General features: G+C 46.1%; 1 protein-coding gene across 25 annotated transcripts in view; it reads right to left on the bottom strand.

Annotated features, from left to right (window-relative positions):
- Positions 1-26,583, bottom strand: part of NRF1 (nuclear respiratory factor 1) — a 163,218-nt gene that overhangs the window by 72,027 nt on the left and 64,608 nt on the right. For all 25 annotated transcript variants that reach the window (XR_016231032.1, XR_016231031.1, XR_016231027.1 and 22 more), the window contains 3 exons: positions 21,640-21,754; positions 18,082-18,208; positions 4,974-5,114 (listed from right to left, as the gene is read on the bottom strand). Coding sequence is in view for 16 of the 25 variants with exons in the window: in XM_089328578.1 (XP_089184704.1) it covers positions 4,974-5,114; positions 18,082-18,208; positions 21,640-21,754 (383 nt within the window). In the remaining 9 variants the exon portion in view is untranslated. The remainder of the gene's footprint in view (positions 1-4,973; positions 5,115-18,081; positions 18,209-21,639; positions 21,755-26,583) is intronic.

Raw genomic sequence — 26,583 nt, 5'->3', positions numbered from 1 at the left:
AATAAAGAATTTACTTTCAGCCGGCGCCGCGGCTCACTAGGCTAATCCTCCGCCTTGCAGCGCCGGCACACCAGGTTCTAGTCCCGGTCGGGGCGCCGGATTCTGTCCCGGTTGCCCCTCTTCCAGGCCAGCTCTTTGCTGTGGCCAGGGAGTGCAGTGGAGGATGGCCCAAGTGCTTGGGCCCTGCACCCCATGGGAGACCAGGAAAAGCACCTGGCTCCTGCCATCGGATCAGCGCGGTGCGCCAGCCGCAGCGCGCCAGCCGTGGCGGCCATTGGAGGGTGAACCAACGGCAAAGGAAGACCACACACACACACACACACACACACGAAACAAACACCCCAGAGCTGCTTCCTAAAAAAACGGAGAGCAATTCATTCATACAGAAATCCAGATATTCTATGACATATAATTTCTACCTGTAAAGGAGACAATTTTGAGAGTCTTTTAAGCAAGCCAAGAAATTCTTTAAAACACTAAATGTTCAGTGTGGACTAGCTGAAATACTCAACCTGTGTGATGATGACAGTTTTATAAAAAAAGTATGTGTGTGTGGAGGCAGCTCTCGCAATATGGACTCAGGCTAAGTTCTATTCCCGCTTATCACTAGGTTACTTCATCAATTGCTTTTTCTATTTACACCTCTTTTTTTTTTTTGACAGGCAGAGTGGACAGTGAGAGAGACAGAGAGAAAGGTCTTCCTTTGCTGTTGGTTCACCCTCCAATGGCCGCCGCGGCCGGCGCACCGTGCTGATCCGATGGCAGGAGCCAGGAGCCAGGTGCTTTTCCTAGTCTCTCATGGGGTGCAGGGCCCAAGTACTTGGGCCATCCTCCACCGCACTCCCTGGCCACAGCAGAGAGCTGGCCTGAAAGAGGGGCAACTGGGACAGAATCTGGCGCCCCGACCGGGACTAGAACCTGGTGTGCCGGCGCCACTAGGCGGAGGATTAGCCTGTTGAGCCGCAGCGCCGGCCCTCCACCTCTATTTTTCAACTGACAAAATATATGGTCATTTTTATTGTCTTACTTTAGTGCTGAGAAAAATAGAAATTCATGGTTCATTAACTTTCTCTCAAGTATGGCTGAGAGACTGTGTGTTCAGATCATTTGAAAGTTAACACACACAAAAAAAAGTTCATACAAGTAACATGTATAATTAGTATTAATAATTAGTAACAATACTTCTGTGTGATGCCTTAATTATCAAAGCACTTTCCAATATAGTATCTAATTCTTTCCTTCCTCTGGCTCTGGAGGGTAGGAGGCAGGTTTATTTATTTTCACTTTCAGAAGAATATTAGCAGAGTTTGGGCTGGTGACTATATCTTCTGACTCTAAGCTTCCTGTCCAATAAGCCATATTAGCTTTCTGAAAGCAAAGAATTAATGAGGGGCTGGTGCTGTGAAACAGTAGGCTAAGCCTCTGCCTGAGACGCCAGCATCCCATATGGGAACTGGTTTGTATCCCAGCTACTCCTCTTCTAATTCAGCTCCCTGCTATGGCCTGAGAAAGCAGCAGAAGATGGCCCAGGCTCTTGGGGTACACATGTGGGAGACCCGGAAGAAGCTCCTGGCTCCTGGCTTTGGATTGGCTCAGCTCCGGCCATTGCAGCCATTTGAGGAGTGAACCAGCAGATGGAAGACCTTTCTCTCTGTCTGCCTGTAACTCTACCTCTCAAGTAAATAAATAAAATCTTAAAAAAAAGATCCTCATAATAAACATCAGTCATCTCCCAAGTATTGAGATGAGATAACGAATAGAGTCGTGGGCGTAACAACCCAGACAATTTTTTTTAATTTTATTGCTTCAAGGAAGTCAGGAATTACATATATATGGTCCAAATTCTAGAACTGCTGTCCAGTTAAACTTATTTTATTCTATATGCTTACAGATCATAGGAAAGCATGCTTCCTTTAATAGAAAATAGAAAATGCTCTTTCTCTCTCTATGGAAAGTGTATTAAATTAGATACTCCTCTAAAGAACTCAGTGGTTTGCCTTCTAACACATGGTAGCTATAAAAGATGAAAACAAGGAAGTTTTTTTAAAAAACTATTGAAATCTTTACCCTATCATAAAGAAAAGCAATCTTTGAACAAAAAAAGCAGAAACATTATCAAATTTGTATTTTAAAAAATTCAAGCTTAGGGGATGGCACTGAGCACAGTGGGTTAAACTGCCACCTGAATGCCAGCATCCCTTTCTGGAGCTCTGGTTCCAGTCCTGGTTGTTCTGCTTCTGGGACAGCTCCCGGCTAAGGCCTGGGGGGGGTGGGGGTGGGGGTGGAAGATGGCCCAAGTACTTGGGCCCGACATCTATGTGGGAGACCCAGCTGGAGTTCCTGGCTCCACACTTCGGCTTGGCCCAGCCCCTAGCCTTAATGGCCACTTAGAGGGTGAATCAGTGGGTGGAAGTCAAAGAACAAAAGTTTCAAATGCTTCATCTCCAAAATGTATCCATGATGGCTTAATAAAATCAAGTGTTATCCACCAAAGGTGACAGAGAGGAAAAGTGCCCATCACAGAAGACGAGTCTGCCCAGCACAGCAGCTAAACCAGAGCCTCAGGCAGTCCAGACACAGTTTGTATCTGAGGACAGAGTAGGTCCTTTACGTTAGTGTTACACTGTGTTTGCCCACTCAGAAGGGCACGGATTTACTGAATGCAAACTGTTCCATGGATGACAAGGGCAAATGTACTGAAGAGTAGAAAAGAAAAGAAACTAAGTCACTGCTCTCAATTCTAATTAAAGAGATAGCACAAGCAAGGACTAACTAAACATGATCATTTCAGGTAGCGACAGGTACCACAGAGACACTAACACTGGGAGTGTATTAGTCAGTGACTAGGAGGGTGGGAAGCCCTCATTAGATGGGATAATTAAGAAAGGCTTGGCCGACGCTGTGGCTCACTAGGCTAATCCTCCGCCTGTGGCGCCAGCACCCTGGGTTCTAGTCCCGGTTGCTCCTCTTCCAGGCCAGTTCTCTGTTGTGGCCTGAGTGCTTGGGCCCTGCACCCACATGGGAGACCAGGAGGAAGCACCTGGCTCCTGGCTTCAGATCGGCACGGTGCACCAGCCACAGTGGCCATTTGGGGAGTGAACCAACAGAAGGAAGACCTTTCTATCTCTGCCTGTCAAGAAGGAAGGAAGGAAGGAAGGAAGGAAGGAAGGAAGGAAGGAAGGAAGGCAGGCTTGTCTTATAAGGGGATATCTGAGTCAGACTTTGATCTGGGAGAACAATGTTTCAGGCAAAGGAAACAGTGAACGCAAAGGAAGCCTGGGGGCTGCGGCGCGTCTTGGGATCCTGGATGGAAAGAGGGACAGAGTGGCTGCAGCACAGTGACTTTGGGGAGCAACAGAAGTGAGCTGCGAGAAGTCAAAGCACAAAGGACCTCCACGGCCGTGCAGAGCTTGAACGTGTTCTAGGAATGGTGGAAGCTAGGAAAGGATCGCAACAGCGAAGTGACCTGACCTGACTCAAGGTTGCAAAAATCTCTGATGGCTCTCTGGAGGCACTGGACTGGTCATCTGAGAGATGCTTAGGCGAGAGTGGTGACGGGGATTGGGAAGAAAGTCAGGAGAGGGTAGAGCTCAGAGGTGAGCTGACACGACCTGCTGATGGATCCGATAGTGTGGGTGTCGGGGAAGCGTAGCAAAAACAGAGAAGCAAGTATTACTCCCATGCTGCCACTTGTTCAACCACTTCCTGCCACGGGGAACACCAGAGTGGGAGTGGGGAATGGGGACAACCAAGTTCTGTTCTGCGTGTGCACATCTGTTCTAGGTACTGGACCCCTGACGGTGGTTACAAGCTGGGGTACACAGCATGTAGCTAGGAGATCACTTGAACAAAAACTAGACAGAGCAACAGCAGAGGGCTAAGTCCTAGCACCTGCTGACACGGACCAGGTAAGAAGAGGAAGAGGAGCCACAGGGCCCACAGGGTGCACACGGTGAGGCAGGGGGACAGTCTGGAGAGCAGGAGTGACAGAGACCAACACTGCTGGTGGAAGGGTAAGGAGAGCAAGCTGCCAACTGAGTTTAACAAGACAGAAGCACATTAATAAAGAATAAGGTGGGAAAGTATGTTATCAAAATGTCTTTGATGAAGTTTTTTGCTTTTGTTTTATTTGGAAGATAGAGTTACAGAGAGGGAGAGACGAAAACAGAGATCTTCCATCTGCTGGTTCACTCCCCAGCGGCCGTAACAGGGCAGGGCTAGGCTGCAGACAAGCAGAACTCCAGCCTGGTCTCCCATGGGTGCAGGGCCCCAAGCACTTGGGCCATCCTCCACTGCTTCCCAGGCGCATCAGCAGGAGCCGGATTGGAAGCGAAGTAGCTGGGACTGGAACTGGCACTCTGATACAATACTATAAATATGGGATCCCAGCACTGCAGGTGGTGGCTTAACTCATTGTGCCACAGAGCCAGCCCCATCAAGCTATAATTTTTAAGTTTAAAAAAAGAATGTAAGAAAGATAATCCCAGCAACATTACTGAGGGGTGCTATTTACGGAGCTAAGTACATCTGACTCCCTTCTCAAAGGAAGAGCGAGGGAGTCAAGGCTCAGGAGGGTGCCCTTCCGAGTTTACCTTTTCAGTACCTGGGGAGGGAAGGTTTACGTGGCCATTATGTGGCAGTACTCAGCCCAAAGAGACTCAAGGTTCACTTGACAGAGTCATCACACTCCCAACAAGCTCCTGCTCAAACCAACCGCCAGGTGAAAGTGTCCTGATCTAACACAAAGACTAAGTGAGACAGGCGGGCAGCAGGGGGAGGAACCATCCAGGCCTGTGGTTCAGTGCTCTCCCCTGGCACCAGTGTCTTCTCCACAGCTCCTCCTGCTTCTCTGTCAGACCCCAGCTGCACCTCACCCTCCTAGTATCACTGAGGACAAAACTGGGATGACCGATGAGTCCGCCCACACGTGCGCCTCTCCTCTGTGTGTCTCCTCCTCACCTCCCGCCCCTCACCTGGGTCATTTTGTCCACAGAGACTGGAATTCCGTCGATGGTGAGAGGCGGCAGTTCTGAATTAACCTCCTGTGGCGCGGGGGCGTGTTCTGCCAGAGCAGACTCCAGGTCTTCCAGTATCATGCTCTTGTACTTACGCACCTGCAGGGAATTAAGGACAGAAGTAAACAAGATGCCCAACAACCAGGGAGGATTGGTGCCAAGCAACACGAGAGTGGGTGGGGCTAACCTCCCTGGCCACTGCAGAGCCCCAGGAACAAACACTTCTCCAACTAGCAGATGAAAATACCCACTGGCCCTGAAGGCATCACACCAAACAGAATTAAAAGAAAAGATGATGAAATTAAGGTAAAGACACTAAAAAGGAACATGTGGAGGAGGTTTTATGGAGTGCAGTCCCCATCACCTGTGCCCACTCTAACAGGAACGACATGCATTACTCTAATTCCCAGGCCCTCTGATAAACACCTAGCTATGGTAATTAATTACCAAAGTAATTTCCAAGATACTTTAGGACTTACAAATATGTCTCTAAAACTTTAAGTACTCTATTTGAAATTGTTGTTAGCATCCTGCAAAGCCAGAATACCAAACAGATGGGAGATTCAAATGCATGAGAGCCTAGACCAGAAAGAACCAGAGGAAAATCAGAGGTGCATGTTGTAGTTCAGTGTTTAAATGGTGCCACTACCAATAAGCCCTGAGGTGAAAGGGAGCTCCTTGGGTCTAGCCCTGGTCCCTCTGGTACTCCCTGGGGACAGAGGTAAACCTCAAAGCTGTGGCACCTCTGTAGGCTCATGTATCAGGTTCATTCTTTGGCATTGGCAATGAGCTCCAAATTGTACATGCATGCACACTTGTAAGCAGAAAGGACCAGGCAGTGGATCCTACAACCACCAATCATGGGTTCGCTCACTCAGAAGAATACACAGGGGAAGAGGACATCTCTGTGGACGTGTGCCAAGGTGGGTGGGAAACTACCTCGCTTTTGGGGCTCAAGGTCTCATCTTAGGAAAAATAAAGGGTGGGGAGAACATGAGGCTGGAGTTCTGGCGATGTCTGAGTCCTGGATTTTCTGCTAAGTGGACTGACTCTCATTCACGGCACACTTCCTCATAAATGTCTCATTATGAGGATCAAAATATAACGAGTCCCACACTCCACCCAAACCATCTGGAAAAGTAAATTTTATTGGTTATGCAGTACAACCTCTGCAGTTAAAGAATCCTCCAAACAGGTCAATAACTAAAGGAATCAAAGAAAAATAGCACAAACTTGTAGACTCATGATCTCTCTAGAGGTAACAGCTTTATCCTGGTTTCTGATAAAAAAGAAAAATTTCAAAAATAAAAATTGTTGCTATTTCTCATAACAAAAGCAGCTGGTAATGCCATAGCACCTCTATAGGATCATATTTTCTGATTTCCTTTTTGTTACTCCTTTTCTTTTTTAAAGACTTATCAATTCATTTGAAATGCACAGTTACAGGCAGAGAAGGAGAAAGAGAGAAAAAGATATTCCATAAGCTGGTGGACTTCCCAGATGGCCACAACAGCTGGGGCTGGGCCAGGCAAAAGCCAGGAGCTAGGAGCCAGGAGCTTCTGAGCCTCCCAGGGGTGGCAGGGGCCCAAGCACTTGGGCCAGCTTCCACTGCCTTCACAGGCCATAGCAGAGCTGGATGGGAAGTGGAGCAGCCGGGACTTGAACCGGTGTCCGTATGGGATGCCAGCACTGCAGGTGGCAGCTTTATCTGCTATACCACAGCACCAGACCCTATTTTCTGCTTTCTATATTTCCATTTTCTATGTAATGCTTTTATGCTATCAACCCACTGAGAGGGGGAAGGGGAGAAACGACAACTGAATTTTTAAGCCCAGGCTCCCTGTCCCTTGAACTTTCAAAAAAATATTCATCTATTTATTTGACAGGCAGAATGACAGAGAGAGACAGACAGGGAGAGGTTCTTCATCTGCTGGTTCAGTCCCCAAACGTCTGCAATGGCTGGGGTTGGCTCAAGCCAAAGCCTAGAGCCTAGAAACCCACACAGGTCTCCCACGTGGGTGTGGCAGAGTTGGATGAGAAGCAGAGCAGTCAGGATGCAAGGCAGTGCTCCCATAAGGGATGGCAGCACTGCAGGCTGACGCCTAGCCTGATACGCCAGCACTGGCCCCCGGTCTTTGAGCTTTTGTGCATCAGGTATTTCATATCAGGGGTAGGCCCCCAGTAAGAATGGTAAAATTATAAAAACAAATTTCATTTTACTAGAAACATCGGGCATTCCAAGATGGGAGATCACTAGGTTATTACCATTAAATTAGCCAGTTTCAAACAATTTCAGACATTTTTATGTGTCAATAAAATTCTAGGAATTCAAGTTGTTCAGTCCTTACTACCCACACGGGAGACCTGAACTGAATTCCAGGCTCCTGGCTTTGACCTGGATCAGTCTCGACTGTTATGGGTATCTGGAAAGTGAATCAGCAGATGGAAGATTTCTGTCTCTTTGCCTTTCAAATGTAATTTGCACAAGACAATTTAATGTGAGACTACATTCCTATATAAGCTTTCTTGGTGAAGCTCAGAAATTTTCCAGGGGCCAGCATTGTAGTGCAACAAATTAAGCTGCTCCACTTCGTATCCAGCTCGCTACTTAAGCACGCGGGAAGGCAGAGTGCCACCCACATGGGAGACCAGCACGGGATTTCTGGCTCCTAGCTTCTGCTGGCCCAGATCTGGATGTTGAGTCATTTGAAGGATGAACTAGTGGATGGACAATCATTCTCCTTCCCCTCCACTCTCCTGTTACTCTGCCTTTCAAATAAATAAATCTTAAAAGGCCGGCGCCACGGCTCACTTGGCTAATCTTCCGCCTGCAGCTCTGGCACCCCGGGTTCTAGTCCGGTTGCTCCTCTTCCAGTCCAGCTCTCTGCTGTAGCCCCGGAGTGCAGTGGAGGATGGCCCAAGTGCTTGGGCCCTGCACCTGCATGGGAGACCAGGAGGAAGCACCTGGCTCCTGGTTTTGGATCGGCGCAGTGTGCCGACTGTAGCAGCCATTTGGGGAGAGGTGAACCAACTTGGAAAAGGAAGACCTTTCTGTCTCTCTCACTGTCTAACTCTGCCTGTCAAAATCAATCAATCAATCAATTGATCAATCTTAAAAAATCTTTTTCTCCCCAGAAAAATAAAGCCAATGTTTCAATTCTATCTGATCTATGAATTCGGAGCTGCATTTCCCCCTCACATTTGTCAGTCCTCTGAAGTTGGGATACATCTTCAAACTGCGGTGGACCACGCAACAATGGGCACAGTCATGACCACATGCACATATGTGCACACGGCTATTATCCCTGAAGACATGACTGCAACACTTTGCCCTGTCAGTCAACTAGTCACTCAGCGCAATTTGAGAGAGCAATTTGAGCTTTGGCTGTTGTCTGCAAAGCATCTGTTTACTAACAGAAGTGTTCCAAGATGGCGGAGTAGGGAGGGCGTTTACTGCTCTAGCCCAGGAGAAGAGAGTTTAAGAACAGTGGAGGCCGGCGCCGCGGCTCACTAGGCTAATCCTCCGCCTAGCGGCGCCGGCACACCGGGTTCTAGTCCCGGTCGGGGCGCCGGATTCTGTCCCGGTTGCCCCTCTTCCAGGCCAGCCCTCTGCTGTGGCCAGGGAGTGCAGTGGAGGATGGCCCAGGTGCTTGGGCCCTGCACCCCATGGGAGACCAGGAAAAGCACCTGGCTCCTGGCTCCTGCCATCGGATCAGCGCGGTGCGCCGGCCGCAGCGCGCCGACCGCGGCGGCCATTGGAGGGTGAACCAACGGCAAAGGAAGACCTTTCTCTCTGTCTCTCTCTCTCACTGTCCACTCTGCCTGTCAAAAAAAAAAAAAAAAAAAAAAAAGAACAGTGGAGAGAGTGTAGTCTCAGGGAAGAGTTAGGGAAAAAATGGCAGAGGAAACTCTACTGAAATTAGAGGGACACAGTGGACCTACATGGAGGGCGTGAGCGCCCACGGCTCCCATGGCTCGGGACTCCAGCAGCCGAGAAGCTAAGCACCAGCACTGAAAAGTTTGCTCCCTGATAATGGCTTGAGAAAAACAGCAGAAGATGGCCCAAGTGTTTGGGCCCCTGCCACACACATGGGAGACCCAGAAGAAGCTCGTGGCTCCTGGTTTCAGACTGGCACAGACCTGGCTGCTGTAGCCATCTTGGGAGAGAACCAGCAAATGTAAGATCTCTCTCACTCTGTCTCCCCCTCTCCCTCTGTAATTCTGACTTTCAAATAAATAAATCTTTTTTAAAAAATCAAGGAAAAAAAAAGAAAAAGAAGGATTTGCATCAACCTCATTGTGGTTTGGGGAAAAAATGAGACAACATCAAAGTATCTTTTAAAGAAATGCACAGAGCAACAATATTACAGGACAAAACACAGACAACAATGACTGAAACAAGACCCTGAAAAGGAAGATGTTTTAGGAATATTTTAATCCTTTCACTTACATTTTTTTAATGTATGTACAAAAATGAGTATGATTAAAAGCTAAATCTAAGTAAGCCTGAAACAGTGCTTTCAGTAAGTATAAAATAATGGCCACCTGCAAAGCCAGCATCCCATGTTGGAGCCTCAGATCAAGTCCTGATGGTGCTGCTTCCCATCCAGCTACTTGTTAATATGCCTGGGAAACAGCAGAAGATGGTCCAAGTACTTGGACCCCTGCCACGCACGTGGTTAACCCAGCCCCAGCAGTTGTAGAATATCTGGGGAGTGAACCAGCAGAAGACTGATTCTCAAATAAACCCTTATAAATTAAAAAAATAATTTTAAAATGTTCTAAAACATTTATCTGCTAACTCCTCTGAGACTAAGAAGATATTGTCATCTGAGGGTGTAACAAAGACCAGGAACTCGGAAGCACACCTGGCCCTGAGCCTGGCCGAGGGCTGTGGTCCCTGACACTGGCTCCACTCCCAGCCCGTGTCAGCCCCTTCCCTCCCCGCCTCCTTCCACTTCTCTAGTCTCCCAGGTCCCCTGCATCCCTAGTTCTGAACACTGAAGCCTCAAGGCCCTAGATGTATCCTCATCTCACACTTGGTATTTAGCACTGTCACACAGTTGCTTGTTAAATGAGCAAAATGCTTTTTATTTTACTGCTTTTTTTTAATATTCAGGTTTTTTTATTTTTTAAATTTTTTTATTTTTGATAGGCAAAGTGGACAGTGAGAGAGAGAGACAGAGAGAAAGGTCTTCCTTTGCCGTTGGTTCACCCTCCAATGGCCGCCGCAGCCGGCGCACTGCGGCCGGAGCACTGTGCTGATCCGAAGGCAGGAGCCAGGTGCTTCTCCTGGTCTCCCATGGGGTGCAGGGCCCAAGCATTTGGGCCATCCTCCACTGCACTACCGGGCCACAGCAGAGAGCTGGCCTGGAAGAGGGGCAACCGGGACAGAATCCGGTGCCCCGACCGGGACTAGAACCCGGTGTGCCGGCACCGCAAGGCAGAGGATTAGCCTAGTGAGCCGCGGCGCCGGCATATTTTTTACTGCTTTTTAAGTATAACACTGGCCTGGCACTGTGGGGTAGCACAGAAAACCTCTGACGCTGGCATCCCATATGGGCACCAGTTTGAGTCCCGGCTGGTCCACTTCCAATCCAGTCCTCTGCTATGGCCTAGAAAGCAGGAGATGGCCCAAGTGTTTGGGCGCCAGCACCCACATGGGAGACCCAGAAGAAGTTCCTAGCTTTAGTCTGGCCCAGCTCTGGCTGTTGTGGCCATTTGGGGAGTGAACCAGCAGATGGACAATCTCTCTAACACTTTCAAATAAATAAATAAAGCCTTTCTTAAAATAAAATAAATACAACAACACTTCAAAAGGTTTGTAGAAACAGAATTTAAGTTCTTGCCAACTACATGTGAGATCTGTATTTCCTGATTCCTGTGTTTGGCCTGGACCAGCCCCAGGTGTTGCAGGCTTCTGGGGGTGAACCAGCAGATGGAAGACCTCTGCATATATATGTGTCCCTCATCCTCCATCACTTTACCTTCCAAATAAATAAATGTTTAATTTATTTGAAAGGCAGAGTTACAGAGAGGCAGAGGCAGAGAGAGAAAGAGACATCTTCCATCAGCTGGTTTACTCCCCAAATGGCTGCAATGGCTAGAGCTGGGCTGATCCAAAGCCAGGAACTTCTTCCGGGTCTCCCACGTGGGTACAGGGGCCCAAGGACTTGGACCATCTTCTGCTGCTTTCCCAGGCACATTAGCAGGGACCTGGATTTGAAGTGGAGCAGCCAGGACTTGAATTGGAGCCCATATGGGATGCTGGCACTGCAGGTGGCAACTTTACTTGCTCTACCACAGTGCCGGTCCCAATAAATAAATATTTTTTGAAAGGTCTTCCTTTTCCGTTGATTCACCCCACAACGGCCGCTATGGCCGACGCACCGCGCTGATCCAAAGCCAGGAGCCAGGTGCTTCTCCTGGTCTCCCATGCGGATGCAGGGCCCAAGCACTTGGGCCATCCTCCACTGCACTCCCTGGCCACAGCAGAGAGCTGGCCTGGAAGAGGGGCAACTGGGACAGAATCCGGCGCCCCGACCAGGACTAGAACCTGGTGTGCCAGTGCCGCAGGCAGAGGATTAGCCTAGTGAGCCGCGGCGCCGGCCAATATACTTATCTTTAATTCTATTTTTTATTTATTTTTTATTTTTTTTTATTTTTTGACAGGCAGAGTGGACAGTGAGAGAGAGAGACAGAGAGAAAGGTCTTCCTTTGCCATTGGTTCACCCTACAATGGCCGCCACGGCTGGCGTGCTGCGGCCGGCGCACCGCGCTGATCCGATGGCAGGAGCCAGGAGCCAGGTGCTTTTCCTGGTCTCCCATGCGGATGCAGGGCCCAAGCACTTGGGCCATCCTCCACTGCACTCCCTGGCCACAGCAGAGGGCTGGCCTGGAAGAGGGGCAACCGGGACAGAATCCGGCGCCCCAACCGGGACTAGAACCCGGTGTGCCGGCGCCGCTAGGCGGAGGATTAGCCTAGTGAGTCGCGGCGCCGGCCATCTTTAATTCTATTTTCCATGAACTTTTTGAAGTACTCTGAGGCACTTCTACATTTCATGTAACTTAAAACCATTTTTAGAGCCCAGTAAACAAATGAGTGACTTACAAGAAATCAAGATCAAGGCCACAGTGCATTACCTACTGAGAAGGTAGAATTAAACAAAGGAGACAGATGATGTCTAAGAAGCTGGTGATAGCTCCAGAGCTACCTTTTGCCTCTGTGAATGTGAGTGACTCCTGCACTTGCAAAACTGGTTAGTCCTGGCCTGTGTATCCCCATCTGCATGCTAGGGATTCGTGACTCCAAGAAAAGAGTTTCAGAAACTCCCACTGTTCTTGAAAAGGGAAAAAAATAATAAATAAAATAGAAAAAGGAAACTCTGTCTTTCTTAACAAAACAGTTCTAGCCTTACTCCTATAGAGTTCATCAAAGTACGCTAACGGCAGTCCTCAGGGCACAGCGGCTTTAAAACCAACACCTGCCAGTGCTTTTCCTGCCAGCTCTCCCTAAACATTCCATGCATGACGTTCCAGCTACAGAAGCCCACACGCACGGGCAGGACTGAATTAGCCTGTGTAAGCACTGGTAGCTCTATGCTTTACTCTAGTTACTTGCTAGCTCTGTTTCCAAGTCTTCACTAAGAATCATACTCAAAAGGACAAAACACGAATTATTCTGTAAGCCTCTTTACCTTGCTTTGTCTTAAAGAGCAAAGGCTTAAAAAGATAAAGGTTTTAAACCTCAGAGGACACTATATTTACAGGTAGTAGATGCCAAAACTCTCAGGAAAAGGGCAAGGGATCCCCACTCTCCATCAGAGCGTAAGGCTCCTTCTGAGAGGTGACCTCATCTTGACTTATTTTCTGACTACTCCGTGTTACAAACACGAAATACACAACTTATGAAGCTGATAGCTCCTCCATCCTATCATTTATCCAGAAAATATTTATCAGATTTCTCCAGTATTGTGTATAGTCCAAACTAGAAGGGGTGAGCAACACAAAAATGATTACAAATATAAATGTATACTTACAAACTGGGACAAATACTATAACTGATGACTCAACTTCAAAGATGGGGGTTAGTGCTGTGGCGTAGCAGGTAAAGCCGCCACCCGCAGTGCTGGCATCCCATATGGGCACCCAGCTGCTCCACTTCTGATCCATCTCTCTGCTGTGGCCTGGGAAGGCAGTGGAAGATGGCCCAAGTGCTTGGGCCCCTGCGCCCAGGTGGGAGACCCAGAAGAAGCTCCTGGCTCCTGGCTTTGGGTCAGCCCAGCTCCAGCTGTTGTGGCCATTTGGGGAGTGAACCAGTGGATGGAAGACCTTTCTCTCTGTCTCTCTCTGTAACTCTGCCTCTCAAACAAATAAAAAAAAATCTTAAAAGAAAAAAACCTTCAAATCTTTAAAAAAAGAAACTTAAAAAACTTTCAAAAGAAACTTCTTAAAAAAAAAAAAAAGAAACTTCTTGAGGTCTCAACTTAAATCTAATGTATGATTAAGATTTAAAAACCAAACAAGCATTTTAAAATTTCTGAGGTCTGCCAAATGTGTAAAATATTTTATTCATTTAATAAATATTACCAAAGCAAGGGGCAAGCGTCATAGCGCAGCAGGTTAAGGCCCCCATCCTGTACTGGAGTGCCTGCTTTGAGTCCTGGGTACTCCACACTTCTGTTCTAGCTTCTTGCTAATGTGCCTGGGAGGCAGCAGATGAGCATCAAGTCCCTCAGTTCCTACACCCACACAGGAGACTCAGAAGAAGCTCTGAGCTCCTGGCTTGGGCCTGGCCTATCCCTAGTCGTTATGGCCATTTAGGGAGTAAACAGAAGATGGAAGACCTCTCTCTCATTTTCTGTCACTCTGCCCTTCAAATAAATAAAGAATTCTTTTTTTTTTTTTTTTTTTTTTTTTTTTTTTTTTTTTTGACAGGCAGAGTGGACAGTGAGAGAGAGAGAGACAGAGAGAAAGGTCTTCCTTTGCCGTTGGTTCACCCTCCAATGGCCGCCATGGCTGGCGGGCTGCGGCCGACGCACCGCGCTGATCCGAAGGCAGGAGCCAGGTACTTATCCTGGTCTCTCATGGGTTGCAGGGCCCAAGCACATGGGCCATCCTCCACTGCACTCCCTGGCCATAGCAGAGAGCTGGCCTGGAAGAGGGGCAACCGGGACAGAATCTGGCGCCCCGACCGGGACTAGAACCTGGTGTGCCGGCGCCACAAGGCGGAGGATTAGCCTTGTGAGCCGCAACGCCGGCCTAAATAAAGAATTCTTAAAAAAATATATTGAGCGGGCCAGCGCCGCGGCTCACTAGGCTAATCCTCCGCCTAGCGGCGCCGGCACACCAGGTTCTAGTACCGGTCGGGGCGCCGGATTCTGTCCCGGTTGCCCCTCTTCCAGGCCAGCCCTCTGCTGTGGCCAGGGAGTGCAGTGGAGGATGGCCCAGGTGCTTGGGCCCTGCACCCTATGGGAGACCAGGAAAAGCACCTGGCTCCTGGCTCCTGCCATCAGATCAGCGCGGCGGCCATTGGAGGGTGAACCAACGGCAAAAGGAAGACCTTTCTCTCTGTCTCTCTCACTGTCCACTCTGCCTGTTAAAAATAAAAAAAATAAAAAAATAAAAAAATAAAAAAACATATATATTGAGCAAGTACTCATGGCAAGCACAGGACTTGGCACTAGAAGCATATGGAAAGCGAAGTAGATCTAGTCCTTGCCCTCTTGGAGCCCACAATCAAGCTAGGGACAGACGTTAATTAATAAAACACTCACACAAACAAAGAAATCCAAGTCCATCTGTCCTAAGGGCTCAGGGGTGCTGTGAGTTACAGTGGAGACAGCATCACTGAGAAGTGTTGGATGCTCTGAGTTCTTAAATAGGAGTAAATAAGATGCTTTGACGCATCAATTGGTAAAACTAGAGTAATTAGCATACTTATCACTTCAAATATTTACCATTTCTTCGTGGTAAAAATGATCCAAAACCTCTCTCAGCCATTTTGCTTCCCTCTCATAAAGACACTGATGATGTATGAGAGCCTCTCTGGATAATCCTCCCACCTCAAGACCCTGAGCTTAACCCCATCTGCGAAATTCCCTTTGCCACACAAGTGGCAGGGACTGGCAGCCTACCATGTCACCCAGATTCTGTCACTTAGAGTACACAATTAAAAATCAGCATATCCATACTGCCCCAGCCCCACCCCCACCCGGGGGGATGAAGAAGGAACCCCATAGCCACTGGCTCTTCCTTCTTCTTCCCTAGCACCATGACAACCATTAATCTACTTTCTGTCTTTCGAGATTTTCCTATTCTAGGTATTGTCTATCATTGGAATCATACAATTTGTGGTCTTTTGTGACTAAGTGCTTTCACTCAGCACAATGTTTTCAAGGTTCAACCATGCCATGGATGTATGAGACCCAATTCCTTTTTTCCAGCAGAGTAAGCTCCCACTGTAGGGATATACTATGTTTTATCTATGCTTTCAACAGCTGATGGAAATGTAAGTTGTTTCCATTTAAATTTTTTCCTTTTACTTTATTTATTTGAGAGCCAGAAAGAGGAACAGAGATGAAAAGCTGGTATCCACCGGTTCACTCTCAAATGTCCACAACAGTCAGGGCTGTGCTGAGACCAAAGCCAAGAGGCAGGAATGCAATCCAGGTCTCCCGCGTAGGTGGCGAGGATGCAGTTCTGTGAGACATCACATCTGTCTCAGAGTCTGCAGCAGAGGGAAGCTGCAGTCAAACTCGGCGTTCTGACATGGAACGCAGGCGTCTTAACTACTGGGCTACACACCGGCTTCCATTTCTGACTACAATGAATAACGCTTCTACGAATGCAGTATGTGTGAACATGCGTTTTCAGTTCTTTCGGATCTAACAGGAGCAAAATTACTAGTCCACACAGTCAATCAACTTTAACATTAATGTTTTCCAACGCAGCTGTCCCACTTCACATGCTCACCAACAACGTGAGAATTCCAGTTTCTTCAAATCCTCACCAAATTTATTGTTTGTCTCTTTGATCGCAGTCATCCTAGTAGGTATGAAATGGTATCTCACTGTGGCTTTTGAGTTGGATTTATCTAAGATTAACACTAATGATTGATAATAGCCAATACTAGTGATTAATGATAAGTGATTATCCATGAGTGTTCATGTGCTCACTGGCCATTTCTACATCTTCCCTAGATCCTTCACCCATTTTAAAATTGGGTTATTTGTCTTCTTATTGCTAAGAGTTCTTGATGTATCCTAGATATATAAAACAGTTTTCTTTTAACAGACAGATGATTTGCAAACTTTTTCTCTCGTTCTCTGAGTTGTCTTTTCAGTTGCTGATGGTACCATTTGCAGCTGCTTTCAAGATTTTTGAGTAGTAAAAATTGAAGTTTTGATCCGGGTTATTGCTGTTCCAATAGGAAAGAGCATCTCTGTCCTTAACAAGGCAGTTTAATGCATTTATATTTACATTTATAACAGAATTAATTTGGCCTTACTTGTATTTGTATACTTTTATACTTGTATATCTTGATTTTTCTTTTTCTTTCTTTTTTTTTTTTAGATTTATTTATTTAATTGAAAGTCAGAGTTACAGAGAAAGGGAAAGACAACTTCCATTCACTGTTGTTGTTCACAACAGCCAGGGCTGGGCCAGGCTGAAGCCAGGAGCGTCTTTAAGGTCTCCCACATGAGTGGCAGGGGCCCAAGGACTTGGGCCATCTTCCACTGCTTTCCCAGGCCATAGCAGGGAGCTGGACTGGAAATGCAGGAGCCGGGACACCAATCGGCACCCATATGGGATACTGGCATCGCAGGCAGAGGCTTAGTCAACCTTGTTCTACACTTTGTGTTTCATTTTTTAAACTCTTCCCGTGTTTACTGTCTTTAGAACACAGTCTTGGTTCTGCTTTTCCTGTTTAGTGCCCCAGAAGGCCCATCCTGCTTCTGACTGAACTGGCATTTGTACGTTAAGAACTGTACTTGTGGTGAGATACACAAGGCTTCTTGTCTCAGTCTAGTCTGTCCTGTCTCATAGAGTCTGTATCGACTTGTATTCTATGAAGACCTCTAGCAGTTAATTTCCAAGTGAGTAATCTGCAGAGGAGTTTTTCCGGGTCCCCTGAGTGGCTCTCTGATACCACACTGCCATTACTGCTAGTACAGAATTGTGCTTAGACTTCAGCACAGAGAAGAGGAGCCCAGAATTCCTACCGCTCAGCTGTGTGACAGTGAGGCTGCTTGTCAGGCACCACTTGAACTAGAAGCCTTCCTGTAAGCAAAGTCCCTAATATGCGTTCTAATTCCAGGGTTTCACAGAGTGGTGAGAAAACTTCAAACAAAAAAGTTTATTTGGATGCAAAACAAATTTTGAAAAAAATTTTTGAAAAAAGTTTTCTCATAGTATGCATATTCCCTGAACTTTCTGAAGATGTCTTACAAATGTCATTTTAGGCTAACAAATTTTATCCTCATAAAAGCAAAATGTAATTTAAATCTCCACAGATCATCATCGTACAAATGACTCAAAGTTATTTTGGTCAGAGAAAGAATAGTTCACATCATACAAGTTTGCAAGGACAAAATATTGTTTTGAAAATTTATTAAAGATGGTGACAATCAAAAATTCAAACATATTTCCAAATTGAAGTAGCATGTTAAATCAATTTTTTGAAGAAATACCCCCAAAGGAATTTTAAATATCTGATCCATAAAATGCTCCCAGTTTTGCCTCAAAAATTTGACATCTACCATTTTACTTTGACATTTATCATTAATTTTCTCACAAATCCTTACATTGATTTCTTAACAAAAAAACCACAATTGTTTTCATGGCATGTGGTGAAGTAAAATATCTTGTTATAAGAAGTAGAAAGAATAATTATTCTTTTTGGTTTGATCTGCCTGGAGTGGTTTGAAAACCAATTCCCACTCCTACCCCTCCATGCGGCAAGGACAGAAATGCCAACTACTGTACTAGACACAGGGTCAGAAGAATGGAACGAGAATCCACGGAAAGCAGAGCCCATCTGGAAAGACAGCGAGTTCTAACTTACCACATTCTCCAAAGGTGCTGCACCAAACACTTTAAAGACGGGGTTGGGTTTGGAGGGTGAGATACAGAGAACAATGGCTTGCTGTCCCACGCGAGTAGTGTATTCATCTAACGTGGCTCGAAGTTTGCTGAATCAGAATGAAACGACAAAGAAACAGTTAAAGTCGATGGGGGGAGGAGGGGAGCTATGGTGAGCAGTTAAGCTACTGCTCGAAACATTTGCATCCCACACTGACATGCTGGGGTCTGCATCCTGTAGCCACTTCTGGTCCAGCTTCCTGCTAAGGTGCATCCTGAGAGGCAGCAGGTGATGGCTCACGTATTTTGGTCCTGGGAGGCAGCAGGTGATGGCTCACGTATTTTGGTACGTGTCACCATGTGGGAGACCCAGCTAGAGTTCTTGGCTCCTGCTTTTGGCCTGGCCTAGCCCTGGCTGTTGGGGTCAACCAGTGTGGATGGAAGCCCTGCCCTCTCCCCCACAGCTCTACTGGCCCTTCAAATTAAAAAAAAAAAAAAAAAAAGACAAAACTTATCTTGAATTGAGATAAATTACCCTGATCAGACAAAATTTCTTTTACCCTAAATGTGGAAAGGAAAATGTGAGGTCTGATATCCTATTAAGCAGAAATACACGCATACCTCTCTCTTAAGGTTCAATGACTAGTCCACTGAATCAAGGGCTTCCTGAGGGTTCTGGTTTGGGACCCGGCCATGACATAATTTACCAATGAGTATCACTCCCCTGATCTCAGCAGCACAGCTGAGTCACTGCCACTTACAATCATAAAGACTGCTGCCGAGCTGTCCTCCTGTGGCTGTTATATCATCTCCATGCTTAACGAAGGTGCTCAAGTGACTTGCTTCTGATTTTTTATTGATACAGTCATTGATTATATATCACAGACATGTTACCCAAAAATACTATATCAAAATTTGTGGGGGCCAGCGCTGTGGTGCAGCAGGTAATGGCCTGAAGTGCCGGCATCCCATATGGGTGCTGGTTCGAGTTCCTGCTCCACTTCCTATCCAGCTCTCTGCTAAGGCCTGGGAAGCAGCAGAGGATGGCCCAAGTCCTTGGGCCCCTGCACCCACGTGGGAGACCCGGAAGAAGCTCCTGGCTCCTGGCTTCAGATCAGCACAGCTCCAGCTCCAGCCATTGCGGCCAACTGGGGAGTGAACCATCAGATGGAAGATCTCTCTCTCTCTCTCTGCCACTCTTCTCTCTGTGTAACTCTGACTTTCAAATAAAATAAATAAATCTTAAAAAAATTGTGTAGCTTCAGATTTTCATTGATACAAATATTAAATAATAATTCTCAGTCCTGTAGTATATTACAAACAAAAATGGAATGAGAAGAACCTTTTCTATAGAGTAGTTCTGCCTACACAGGGGATATGTGACAGGACCCCTAGTAAATGCCCAAGACCATGGACAGCACCAAACCCTACATAGACTATGTTTTTACCTATATGTACATTCCCATAATAAAGCTTAACTTACAAACTAGGCAAAGTGAGAGTAACAATACTACTTATAAAATAATCAGTAAAATATACCATGAAAGTTATTTAAAGCTTATGAATTATTGCTGGCATGTTCCATTTAATATTTTTAAACTGTGGCTGACCCTGGGTGACTGAACTAGTGGAAAGCAAACTATCCAGTAAGGAGGGGACCACCATATAGCAAACATTCCTTTTCCTCTAGTCCTGGGAACATAAAGTTCTACACTTCAGAAATCTCCTGGGCACATGGTCTACCCTTTCAAGGGACTGGTAAGCAAAGGACCATCTGAAAGAATGGTTTAGGTTCACTGCCACCAATTTCTCTCTCCCCATTCTTTCTTGAATACATCCAATCTTTTCACTTTTACCACTCTTTTGAAAACGCATTTCCAGTTCAGTCATGATCTCCATGTTGTTAAATCGAGCCGTCAGTTTGTCTCCTATTCAAGCCATCAGCAGCAGCTGACAGAGATGAGCACATGCCCTCACTCTTGGAATACTTTCTGCCCTGGGTGTCGGGGACACCATTCTCCTGATTTTTCTCCTGACTCACTGGTTGCCCCCATCTCTCCACTCTCTAAAGGGTGGAGCACTTCAGGCCTCAGTCCATATTCCCTCCCTAAGTGATTTCAACCAGTCTGGGCTTCATGTATTTTTATAACAATTTATTCATTTATTTGAAAGGCATAATGAGAGAGAGAGAGAGAGAGAGCGCGCGCGCCAGAGAGAGAGACCTTCCATCTGCTGGTTCCAAATGGTCACAGTGACCAGGTTGAAGCTGGGAGTGTGGAACTCCATCCAGGTCTCCCATGTAGCTGGTAGGGAACCAAGCACTTGGCCAACTTCCCCTGCTTTCCCAGGGAGCTGGATCAGAAGTGAAGCAGCTGGGACTGAACGAACCAGCGTTCACATGGGATGCTTGTGTTGCAGGTGGTGGCTTAACTCACTGTGCCACAACACTGGCTACCAGTCACAGCTTTAAATACTGCCTACATGCCCATACCCCAAGACTTCTCCTTGGAATTCCACCTAATGGTTAAGAGGCATCATAGGGTTAACATGTTGAAAATCAAATTCCTGATTTTGTCTTACGCTCACTCCCACACTGCCCCTCTTCTCCAGTAAATGTCCTCTCAGTCCTTCCAGAAATACTCAAAATCGTGAGGTCACTTCTCTCCTCCTTAAGCCTGAACCTCACATCCCATCCAACGATGAACCGTGCTGAGCTGACTTTTGACATGTATCCAGAACTTGCCCACTTCTTACCACCCCTGCTGCTGCCATCCTGGTTGTAAGACGCCATCCTTTCTGGCCCGGACTCTACATGTTACTGATCGGCCTCCCTGCTTCCATTCTTACACCGCTAAAGTCTGTTCTCAACACAGTAGCTTCAGTGACTCTTGAAAAATCTGTCAGATTTTATCATCTCTCTGGTCAAAAGCCTTCACTGACTTGCCACCTCACTCAGCAGAGAGCTGAAGCCCTGAAGCTGAACTACAGGGCATCTGGAGGTGGCTCTCCACCTGTCTGACAACACCTCCCCAGTCTCCCCCTGGCTGTTTCTCAAACGAGGCCGCCTTGTCCCTTCACAGCCTGTGTCCTAAGATGTCAAGGTGGTTCCTCTTGAGTTCCTTCGGGTCTCATTTCAACGGCTGCCTCAGCAGAAAGGGTTCCCCAGACCACGCCTGTAAAAGAGAGAAACTATTCCCCCCGTCTCCTGGCCCATTTCCCTTATTTCACTCTGTTTTCCCCATAGCACACATCATCATCTGACGTACTATGTATGTATTCTTCAAGTTGATTACCGGTGCCTAGAATAACGTCTGGTATGCAGCAGGTACACAATTTTTGTCTGAATGAATTAATGTGATATTAACATCTGTTAAATTGCATTTCTAGGTTTTCATTTATTTAATTCTATAAAAGTACTTTGAAGTCTAAATCTGCCCTCAGGGACTCCAACCTGGTATCACCGATGAGCCTAATAAAGGGTGTTCTAACTGTCACAAACGAAGCACTTGAGGAGCAGGAAGGGCAGGGGTCGGGCCCTCACCGAAGCAAGCGTGTCTGCTGTCTCTTCCGGATGGACGGGTTGGACTCGAACACGTGAGGCCGTTTCCGCTTCTTTCCTGTTGCCACGGCAGCAGCAGCAGCCATTCCCACAGGACCTGAAGGAACAAGCATACGCTGAGATTAGGCAGAAGCCTAGAACTGTACAAGACAAAGAACAATTAAGGCTACAAAAATCTTTCTGAATATGTTTTCAGTAAACAGAAAATATTTCTGATATTATCAATACATTTCATTATTGTTTAACACGCACCACACTGTGATTTACCCATTAAATTTACAAGAAATCTTTTAAAATAAGCAAATGACTTACACCTCCCTATCACACACCAGCTTGAATTCTGTATAATGCTGCTTTTGTTTTGTTTTGTTTTGCCAGCATGCCCATACTGTTACGGCAATATTCTCAGAAGTGCTAGCAAAAACGGCAGCATTGAGAGGAAAAGCCTGCCAAATTGAAAAAAAAAAATCAGACTTCAAATTTTATTTCTAGCTCTATACTCCTGTGTCCCTTACTCCAAGACACTGTCAAGTGAAAGAAGTTGGAACTCTACAACAACACCTATAAGAGGAATATCTGGAAGAATACCATCTTAATTGGAAAACTTCATTTATATATCTAGGAATTGTAGCAAAATGAGATGTTGACCACAGGGTCAAGTTGATGAAGTCTCCTGGCGGAAAAGAAAGGAATACTTCCCCACTCTAAGGAGAAAACATTGATGAAAGTTGGCCTGGCTTGCTGTGAAGATGATAAATAGTAATCTTCCTTCTTTAGAAGAGAGACACTATGGATCTATCCTAATCCCTGATTCCTGAGATCTCAACATATTTAGAGGCATCCTAGCTTTATCATTATTTGTGAACCCTGTAAAATGCTGAATAAATTAAGTTTAGTAGCTTGTATTTACACTGTCATATATACTCTAAGTGGCTGGATTAAAATAAAACTTCCTGGGGCTGGCACTGTGGTGTAGTAGGCTAAGCCTCCACCTGCAGCACCAGCATCCCATGTGGGTGCTGGTTCATAACCCAGTTTCTCCTCTTCCGATCCAGCTCCCTGCTAGTAGTGCACCTGGGAAAGCAGTAGAAGATGGCCTAAGTCCTTGGGCCCCTGCACCCACGTGGGAGACCCAGAGGAAACTCCTGGTTCCTGGTTTCGGACTGGCTCAACTCCGGCCATTGAGGCCATTTTGTGAGTGAACCAACAGATTGAAAACCTTCCTCTCTGTCTCTCCTTTTCTCTGTCTGTAACCTCTCAAATAAATAATAAATAAATCTTAAAAAAAAAAAAAACTTTCTTGAAAAGCTCGATAAGCTTTTTCTACGTGTTTAATAGCATCCTCACTCTGGCTGAAATAAACGCCACCAAAGACCCCCCCCAAAACAAGTTCTTAAATGAATGCTTGCTTTTTACTTCACTTTCATCATAAATTGCTGGCAGAGAAAATAAAAACTTACTGATGTCTTTTTCCCAACACTTTATTTTTAAAAATTGTGGTAGGACACTTAGTATGAGATCTACTCTCTTAACAAAATTTTAAGCATACAATACAGTCTTGTTAATTGCAGGCAAAATGTTGTATAACACTAGAACCTACTCATCCTGCATTCCCAAAACTTAACTGAACAGCAACTCCTCATTCTCCTGTCAGTCACTGTCAACAATCACTCTACTCTCTGCTTCTACAAGTCCATTTTAGATCCCTTATAAGTGTAATTACAAAGTATTTATCCTTGTGTGATTGGCTTATTTTACTTACTTAGCACAATACCCTCAAAATTCATCTGTGTTGTCACATATTGCAGTACCTCCTCCTGAAATAATATTCTACTGTATGCACGTATTCCATTTTATGTTCAAACCATTCACCATCTGATGGACATTTAGGTAGTTCTCACATATTGGCTACTGTGAGTGATGCAGCAATGAACATGGGGTAAAATATTTTTGGGATTCCGATTTTATGTAATTCTTTTGTATAAATACTCAAATTATTTAACCAGAAGTAAAACTGCTGGATCATGTGGTATTTAAAAACATTTTTTAATGTATTTGAGAGACAGAGAAGGAGAGACAGAGCTCTCATCTGCCGGGTCACTCGAGATACCTGCGATGGCTGGGGGAATGGAAAAGCAAGCCGCAAAGCTGGGAGCCAGGAACTCAGATCAGGTCTCCCACATGGGGGAGGGACCCAATCCCCTGAGACATCCCTAATGCCTCCCAGTATCCAATTAGCAGGAAGCTGGAATCAGGAGTTAAAGTAGGGAACCAAGGGCCCAGCGCCGTGGCTCACTTGGTTAATCCTCCACCTGCAGAGCCGGCATCCCATATGGGTGCCGGGTTCTAGTCCCAGCTGCTCCTCTTCCAGTCCAGCTCTCTGCTGTGGCCCAGGAGGGCAGTGGAGGATGGCCCAAGTGCTTGGGCCCCTGTACCCGCATAGGAGACCAGGAGGAAGCACCTGGTTCCTGGCTTCAGATCGGCGCAGTGCACCGGCTGCAGCGCACCAGCCGTAACGGCCATTTGGGGAGTGAACCAATGGAAGGAAGACCTTTCTCTCTCTCTCACTATCTATATCTCTACGTGTCAAATAAATTAAAAACAAACAAACAAACAAAAAAAAAAACAAGTGCTCCCTGCACCCACATGGGAGACCGCAGGAAGCACCTGGCTCCTGGCTTCGGATCAGTGCAGTGCCGGCCATAGCAGCCATTTGGGGGGTGAACCAACGGAAGGAAGACCTTTCTCTCTGTCTCTCTCTCACTGTCTAACTCTGCCTGTTAAATTAAATTACACTAAATTAAATTAAATTAAGTAGGGAACCAAACCCAGGCACTCTGATGTGCACTGTAGATGCTGGAATCAGTATCTTAACCACTAGGCCAAATACCTAACCCTATTTTTAATTTTTTAAAATAAAGATTTATTTATTTATTTGAAAGGCAGAGTTACAGAAAGGGAGACAGACTGATCTTTCATCTACTGGTTCACTTTCTAGATGGCCACCAACAGCAAGGGCTGGGCCAGGCCGAAGCCAGAAGCTCACAGAAATGCAAATTAAACCAACACTGAGATGCTATCTCATACCCACCAGACCTGCAAAATGAAAAAAGACAAAGCACGAGAATGAGACGCAAAAGGCACTGGAACACAATGCTTGAGGGAATGTAAGTTAATATAAGGATTTGGAAAGACATCTGACCACATCTGGACAAGTTAAAAATGTGCGTATCTTTGATCCTCCAGTTCCTCTCCTGGGCATCCCCTCCTGTCGTGTCTTCCAAGCTGCTGGTTGTGACCCTTTGGCAGGTCACGAGTAGTACTTTTTTCTAATAAAACAGAGTAAACTAGAACTTATCACAGAGTATACTGTTTGTGTTATTATTCCACAAGAAACTGTCTTTTGGTTCTATATACATGTAGTTAATCTGGGTCACAATGTAAAACGTATTACTGTGAGAGATCATCACAGCGTTTGAATGCCACTGCCCAGAGCCACACAAGAAAACATGGAAAACCATTTTTATTTTCAGCAACTATAATAGCAAAAAATTATGAGCAACCCAAGTAATCTACCAGTATATGAGAAATTCAGAAAATGAGCGCAATACCAAATAGGAGCTGAAACAAAGTGTACAGCCACACTATTGCCATGGATAAATCTCGGAAAAATAGTACTGAATGAAATAATTGCAATGCTACAAAATTTAGTCAGTGACATAACTAATGTAAAATTTAAGACATGTAAAACAACTCTAAGTATTATTTAATAATATATACAGGGCGGTGCCACGGCTCAATAGGCTAATCCTCTGCCTTTGGCACCGGCACACCGAGTTCTAGTCCCAGTAGGGGCGCCGGATTCTGTCCCGGTTGCCCCTCTTCCAGGCCAGCTCTCTGCTGTGGCCAGGGAAGGCAGTGGAGGATGGCCCAAGTCCTTGGGCCCTGCACCCATATGGGAGACCAGGAGAAGCACCTGGATCCTGGCTTCGGATCAGCGCGGTGCGCCAGCCGCAGCGCACCTGCCGCGGCGGCCATTGGAGGGTGAACCAACAGCAAAGGAAGACCTTTCTCTCTGTCTCTCTCTCTCACTGTCCACTCTGCCTGTCAAAAAAAAAAAATATAATAATATATACACATAGTAAAAATATGTATAAAGTAATACAAGAGAAGGATTGGTGCCTGCTGCAGCAGGTAAGTCGCCTACCTTCCCTACCAGAGTGTCTGGTTCCAGTCCCATCTACTACACTTCTGATTCAGTTTCCTTCTGGCACACACTCTGGGAGGCAGCAGGTGATAGACAGCTCAGGTACTTGGGTCCCTGCAGCCATGTGGGAGACACGGATGGATTCCCCAGCTCCTGGCTTCAGCCTAGCTCAGCCCTGGCTGTTGTGTGCATTTGGGGAATGAGCCAGGAAATGGAAGTTCTCTTTGTCTCCATTTCAAATCAATATAACTTAAAAAAATACAAATGCAGGGACTGGCTCTGTGGCACAGTGGGTTAAGCCTCTGCTTGTGGCGCCAGAATCCCAAAATGGGCACTGGTTTGAGTCCCAGCTTCATCACATCCGGTCCAGCTCCCTGCTAATGGACTAGGAAAGCAGTGGAAGATGGCCTAAGTGCTTGGACCCCTGCACCCACGTGGGAGACCTGGAAGAACCTCCTGGTTTCAAATTGGCCCAACTTCAGCCATTGTGGACATGAACCAGCAGATGGAAGATTTCTCTCTCCCTCTGTGTCACCTTCTCTGTAACTCTGCTTTCAACTAAATTAAAAAACAAACAAACAAAAAACCTGAAAAAGCACCTCAAAATAAACAAGGGTAGTAATGCTTGTGTTTGTTGCACTACTCTTGATACTTTTCTCTATTCAGATATTCAAGGTTTTTTTTTAAGATTTATTTATTTTATTTGAAAGAGTTACACA

Source organism: Oryctolagus cuniculus, chromosome 3, assembly GCF_051225735.1.
Source record: "Oryctolagus cuniculus isolate XC-2025 breed Fujian yellow rabbit chromosome 3, ASM5122573v1, whole genome shotgun sequence".
Lineage (NCBI taxonomy): Eukaryota > Metazoa > Chordata > Mammalia > Lagomorpha > Leporidae > Oryctolagus > Oryctolagus cuniculus.
This window is presented reverse-complemented; position numbering and strand designations above follow the sequence as displayed.